This window comes from Triticum dicoccoides, chromosome 5B, assembly GCF_002162155.2.
Source record: "Triticum dicoccoides isolate Atlit2015 ecotype Zavitan chromosome 5B, WEW_v2.0, whole genome shotgun sequence".
Lineage (NCBI taxonomy): Eukaryota > Viridiplantae > Streptophyta > Magnoliopsida > Poales > Poaceae > Triticum > Triticum dicoccoides.
Genome location: NC_041389.1, coordinates 501,012,811 through 501,019,060, shown reverse-complemented (window position 1 = coordinate 501,019,060; position 6,250 = coordinate 501,012,811). Strand labels below are relative to the sequence as shown.

Here is a 6,250-nt window from a genome sequence, read left to right as displayed (position 1 = left end):
TTGGCGTCGCCGCACATCGCCGCAGGTGCGATACCGTGCCCCGAACCACGCGACCCCGACCCTCCCCCACCCTTGTCCCTGCTCCACAGATCTAACTCCTCTTTCTTTCTTCTTTCTCTGGTGGCGAGCTCCTTGTGCGGGCGGCATGGTTGTCACCGACGAGCTCCTTGGGGTGGACTCCATGTAGCATGAACGGGGGGTCGACGCCGTCGAGCTCCTTGGGCCAGCACCATGGTCGTCCACCACTTTCCTTCTCGTCCTCCTCCGGCCACGGTCATGGCGTACTCGCAGCTCCACGGCAACACGGCCGTGCTACAACCAGTGATCGGCCATGCTACAACCGACGACTGGATGTGTTACAAGGGAGGCGACGGTGATTTGTGGCGGCGACGTCGGTGCTGCGATTTTGCTGGAGCCGGCACCAGGAAAGATACCACCAGCGACGGATTTGCTACAACCAGTGGGGGTCATCCCACGGCGGTGGTGACCACGGCCCGACGGTGGTGCTGCAACCAGTTTGTTTTTTGCTACAACCAACCCCATTTTTTGCTACTACTGTCTTCGGTTTTTGCTGAAAACAACCATTTTTTGGTACCGCAGTCTTGACTTTTTCTGGAACCGGTGTGTGATTTTGCTTCCACCATATCATGTTTTTGCTAGAACCGGCATCTCCTATTTTTTTGGTTCCACCCCCTGTGCGAGTTTTTTTTTCTGGAACTGGTGCCCCATTTCTTTTTTTGCTTCCACCGTATGTTTGTTTTGCTGGAATCGGCAATGATTTTTGCTACCACCACTTTTTCAGTTGTAAGCTACGCGGTTGTACCATTTTGATTCTGCAACCGACGACGAGGATGGCCGGCTGCCATCGGAGCTGCGGCCGCCGCACCAGAGCTGCGGCCATCTCCATGGGGAGCTGCAACCGTGGGAGCAGGCTGCTGCATGCATGAAGCCGGCGACGACAACCGACAGCGACGACGGTGATCAGCGGTGAGGGCGACGACGGCTACCGGCGACGAGCGCAACAACGACCAGAGAACATGTGAGTTGTGCTTCGAGGCCGAGGGCATCGCGCAATGTTGGTTTGACTTTTCGGTTTGTATCTATGCGGGCGAGTGGTGAACGAGGACGAAGATTAGGTTGTAATCGAACGGTTGTTTGCAGGCATATCGGACGGCTCCGGACAGACCGGCCCAAACATGGGCCGGTGCACCGGCGCAGATTAGTGCCCATACTATTTGGGGCTTTATGTGCCATTCTTAGTACTTCCACAAACCAGCACACCCCCCTCAATCGCTTCATTCATTTAAAGGTTATCCTTCTTATTTTTTGGGAAGCTTCCTTCTGGCCCGGTTTTGGAAGCTTGTGAGCCGTATGTTTTCATTTCTATTGTTTTATCCGGGTTTTTTTAGTTTGTACTTTTTTGTATTCCTTTTTCTGTTGTCTTTTTCAGATTTATTTCTTTTCCCTTTTCATATACATGAACTTTTTTCAAATTCGAAAATTTCTTGAAATTCATGAACGTTTTTCCTTAACTTTTCTCCAATTCATAAACCTTTTTTATTTTTTGTGAATGTTTTCTTTGAATTCATGAACCTTTTTAAAGTTTGTTACCTTTCCCACTCAAATACTTGAACTTTTTTCAAAAGCATGATTTTTTTTAAATACATTAGCTTTTTCTTAGTTTTTGTGCACTTTTTTCAAATTAGCGAATTTTTTTAGAATCATTAACTTTTAAGATCAATGAACTTTTTGGTGGGTTTTTTTCATTAACTTTTTTCAATTTCATGCACCTTTTTTTATATATTTTTTGTGAACTTTTCTGATAAGTCAACGGTCGGCAGCTGTCGGTCAAATGGGAACCGACCAAACCGAGTGAATCAGAACAATAAAAAACCGAGCGACCGAGTTCTCCTAGCAGCGTTCGCAACTTCTAATTTGGGTCGGCCCATGAGGGTACGTGTGTGAGCGCCAGATCTCTTTGACCGATGCAGAAGGCGCGGATTAGGAGCACTCCTTGAATTGACCATACACTCACTGGGAAGGATTAATTTATTGGTACTAGGTTATAAGGTATCCTCTCAGTACGAGATAGGTGATGTGCTTGTGACACAAAGGGGAATTTGTCTAGTGCGAGAGCAGCACATTGCAGAGTGACGTTTGTGGTGCCAATGTCTGACCCTGATGAGTTTGGGTCACATCGGCGGTTCCTTACCGAAATCTGTGATATTTCTCTGTCGTCTCTATAATTTTTTATTGTTTCATGTCAATATTATATAACTTCCATATATTTTTGTCAACATTTTAATATAATTTATTGGACTAATCTAATCAACACCAACTCTCTCCCTCTCTATGCAGCGGTGTAACCTCCCTTCTCCCTACTGTAATCTCTACTTAAACATGGTGCTCAACTCCATATATTATTTCTGAATGATATTTGGCTATCCTATGATGTTTGAGTAGATCCATTTTGTCATATGGGTTGATAGATGATCATGATTGGTTTGAGTTGTATATTTTTTTGTGCTGTCCTACAGTGCCCTCTGTGTTGCGCAAACAGAGGGATCCCCGCTGTAGGGTGTTGCAATACGTTCATGGTTTGCTTATGGTGGGTGGCGTGAGTGACATAAGCACATATTCGAGTTTGAAGGTCATTGCATATGGAATAAAGAGGACTTGATACTTAATGCTATGGTTGGGTTTCACGACCTTCATGATCTTTAGTAGTTGCGGATGCTTGCTAGAGTTCCAATCATAAGTGCATATGATCCAAGTAGAGAAAGTATGTTAGCTCATGCCTCTCCCTCATATAAAATTGCAACAATGATCACCGATTTAGTTATCAATCACCTAGGGACAAATGACTTTCTTGTTGACAAAAGCTATCCACTTTTATTACCTTGCAATTTATTCGTAGTTTTATTCTTGCAAAATAGTTTCATACTTGTTTTAGGTAAAGCAAACCTCAAGTGTGCGTAGAGTTGTATCGGTGGTCGATAGAACTTGAGGGAATATTTGTTCTACCTTTAGCTCCTCGTTGGGTTCGACACTCTTATTTATCGAAGAAGGCTACAAACGACCCCCTATACTTGTGGGTTATGACAACCCCTCCCCTCGCGTCGCCTCCCCTGAGGCGACTCGGGGGCGAACCCTAGATCCCCTCCGCGCCTCCCCCTCCCTCTTCCCTCCCTCCGCCGCCGCCTGAGGTGTTTGCCGGCGCGGCCGCACGACGCCTATGAAGGTGGCGACGGGGATCTGGCGGCTCCGCCTCCACGGAGGGCCCCGGCATCTGGAGCGGCGGGCTGCGCCGGCGGGTGCTGATGGGCTGCCTCCCTGGTCGTGCAGGCGGTGGGGGGGGGGGCAGCGGGCGCTGGCGTTGCTGCGCCCCCGCGTGGGTCGCCATGTGCTTCCTGGAGAAGCTCCATCCTCGACCTCGCGCTACTCCGATCTGCTCTTGCTCCAGCCCCTGGTGGCTTCGGTCGCCGTCTTGGGGATCTGGACGGACGGATCTGGTGGTTGGGCGTGTTTCCGGGGAAACCCTTGGCCGGCGCGGCGGCCTCACCAAAGGCGATGTCTTTCGGCGCCGCAGTCCTTCCTGGAGGCTTTGGTGTGGTACTTCCCTCCCCATCCTTCCTCAAGCATAGGTGAAGACCTGCCCTCCCCTTGCTTGGACGGCGGCGGCATCCGGTGTCGTGCTCCTTCTTGAAGGCGTCTTCCGGGGATTGCTTGTGTGTTGTGGAGTTGTAGGTGGTGCGGTGACGGTGCAAGGCGGCCTGTTCTTCTCAGTGGCTGCCGCCGTGGTCTCGGGCGCGGAGTTCCAATCCCTGACCACCGCTTGGCTGTGCCCCTTTTTGGCCTTCTCCGTGGATCTTCGCCTTCGTTCGACGACTCGCGGCCGGCGTCTTGTCTTGCGGCTTCCGGCGACGGTGCTCTGTGGTCGGCCTCCGGTGCGTGTGGGTATGTCTCTGCTGTCCCCCCACGGTGGCTGGGCGCCCTGGTCTGGGTTCATGTGGAACCGCTCTGCCGGCTGCCGGTGCGGCTTCCGTCAAGGGTTGGGGCCCTTTGCGGCGGCAGAGATAGATCTGGTGTTGTTCTTGTCTGCCCGTGCGATTGCAGTCAACGGCACATTACATGTCCGGAGTTGCCTTCCTCATGTAGCCTTAGTTTGGTTGCTTGTTTGACATTGCGATGGTCGTTGGCAACACTGTGTTGTTCCCTTTTGAGCTTTTCCTCTTAGCGCTATGTATCTCTGGTCCGCTTTGTTTTGTTTTCATTGTAATGTGGTTTTATGTAATCCTGGCCGGTTGATGGCTTTGTTAATTCAAAGCCGGGCTAGGTTCGAGCCTCCTCTCGGGCTCGGCCGATGCCTTTTCTCTAAAAAAATACTTGTGGTTTATCAAGACCTTTTTCTAGCGCCGTTGCCGGGGAGCAATAGCATGGGGTGAATATTCTCATGTGTGTGCTTGTTTGCTTTATCACTAAGTACACTACTGCAGGATGCTGCTAACGCGACACTACGATCAGAGACCCTTCGACAAAACTGTGTGCGATGCATTAATCGCAAATGGTGATGTAAATAATCGTCAAAAAGGTGCAAAACGTTTGCGATGGCGGGTACATCAAACACGGTTCAGATTTTACTTCTATGTTCGATGATGGGCATACGGTTAATTGATAACCCACAAGTATAGGGGATCATTTGTAGCCTTCTTCGATAAATAAGGGTGTCGAACCCAACGAGGAGCTAAAGGCAGAACAAATATTATCTCAAGTTCTATCGACCACCGATACAACTCTACGCACGCTTAACATTCGCTTTACCTAGAACAAGTATGAAATTAGAAGTACTTTGTAGATGTGATAGGATAGGTTTGCAAGATAATAAAGAATGGCAAAATAAAAGTTAGGTGTTGTTTAAATAAAAGCGCAAAAAGTAAATAAAGCGAGTGTGAAAAAGTGGTGGTAGGATTTGTGGAATTGTCCCTAGGCAATCGATAACAAGTATCGGTAATCATTCTTGTAATTTCATATGAGGGAGAGGCATGAGCTAACATACTTTCTCTACTTGGATCATATGCCTTATGATTGGAACTCTAGCAAGCATCCACAACTACTAAAGATCATTCAGGCCGTGAAACCCAACCATAGCATTAAGTATCAAGTCCTCTTTACTCCCATACGCCATAACCCATTTATCCGCGTTTAGGCTGTTGTCACCCCCGCAACACTGACAATAAGCAAACCATGAACATATTGAAACACCCTACAGCGGGGGGCCCTCGCGTTTGCACGAGAATAGAGGGCACCGTAGGACAGCACCAAAATAAAATATACAATTATACCACCAGGATCATGATTAATCCATAGGACAACAAAAATCTACTCAACCATCATAGGATGGCAACACATCATTGGATAATAATATCAAGCATATAGAACCATGTTCAAGTAGAGGGTACAACGGGTTGTGGGAGAGTGGACCGCTGAATATAGATGGGGGAAGGTGATGGTGTTGACGGTAGCAAGATTGTTGATGTAGATTGTCGTCCCGATCATTGCCCCGGCGGCACTCCGGCGCCACCAGAAGCGAGGGGGGGAGAGCCTCCCTCCTTCTTATTACTTGGCCTCCCCCTAGATGGGAGGAGAGTTCCCCCTCTGGTCCATGGTCTCCATGGTGGAGGAGGGGAGGGAGTCCCTCCGAGATTGGATCTCCCTCTCTGTTCTCTTCTGTTTCGCACTCCCCAGATCTGTCCGAAAACCGTTTCTTATATTCTCGGAGATCCGTAACTCTGATTGCGCTGATCTTTTTACATGATTTTTTCCTGATATAAGCTACCTTGCGTCCGAAGTATAGCTCCAACCGACGTACGAGGTGAGCACAACCCACCACCACGCGTCAGGGGCCTGGGGTGCGCCCTGCTATATCGTGGTCCGTGTGGGCCTCCATTTGCAGTGATTCCAACTCCCAAAAATCACAAATATTCCAAAATAATTCTCCGTGGAGTTGCATCACATTTGGACTTCGTTTGATATGGATTTTCTGCGATACAAAAACAGGCAACAAACAGGAACTGGCACTGCGCACTAGCTAAGTAAGTTAGTCCAAATAAATCATATAAAAAGTTGCCAAAAGTATGTAAAAGTTGAATAATATTGGCATGAAACAATCAAAAATTATAGATACCACGGAGACGTATCAGCATTCCCAAGTTTAATTCCTGCTCGTCCTCGAGTAGGTAAATGATAAAAA

At 48.4% G+C, this 6,250-nt stretch overlaps 1 protein-coding gene across 1 annotated transcript; it reads left to right on the top strand.

Moving 5' to 3' along the window:
* On the top strand, positions 1-1,450 carry LOC119305891. The gene is made up of 2 exons (XM_037582289.1): positions 1-515; positions 803-1,450. Exons 1-2 carry the CDS (start codon positions 232-234, stop codon positions 945-947), a joined length of 429 nt encoding a protein of 142 aa, XP_037438186.1. The 5' UTR covers positions 1-231; the 3' UTR covers positions 948-1,450.
* Positions 1,451-6,250: the final 4,800 nt, after the last annotated feature.

Coding starts and splice junctions, on each gene's coding strand:
- LOC119305891 (XM_037582289.1), top strand. CDS start 232: ATGGTCGTCCACCACTTTCCTTCTCGTCCTCCTCCGGCCACGGTCATG. Junction 516..802: donor CGACGGTGGTGCTGCAACCA/GTTTGTTTTTTG, acceptor CCACTTTTTCAG/TTGTAAGCTACGCGGTTGTA.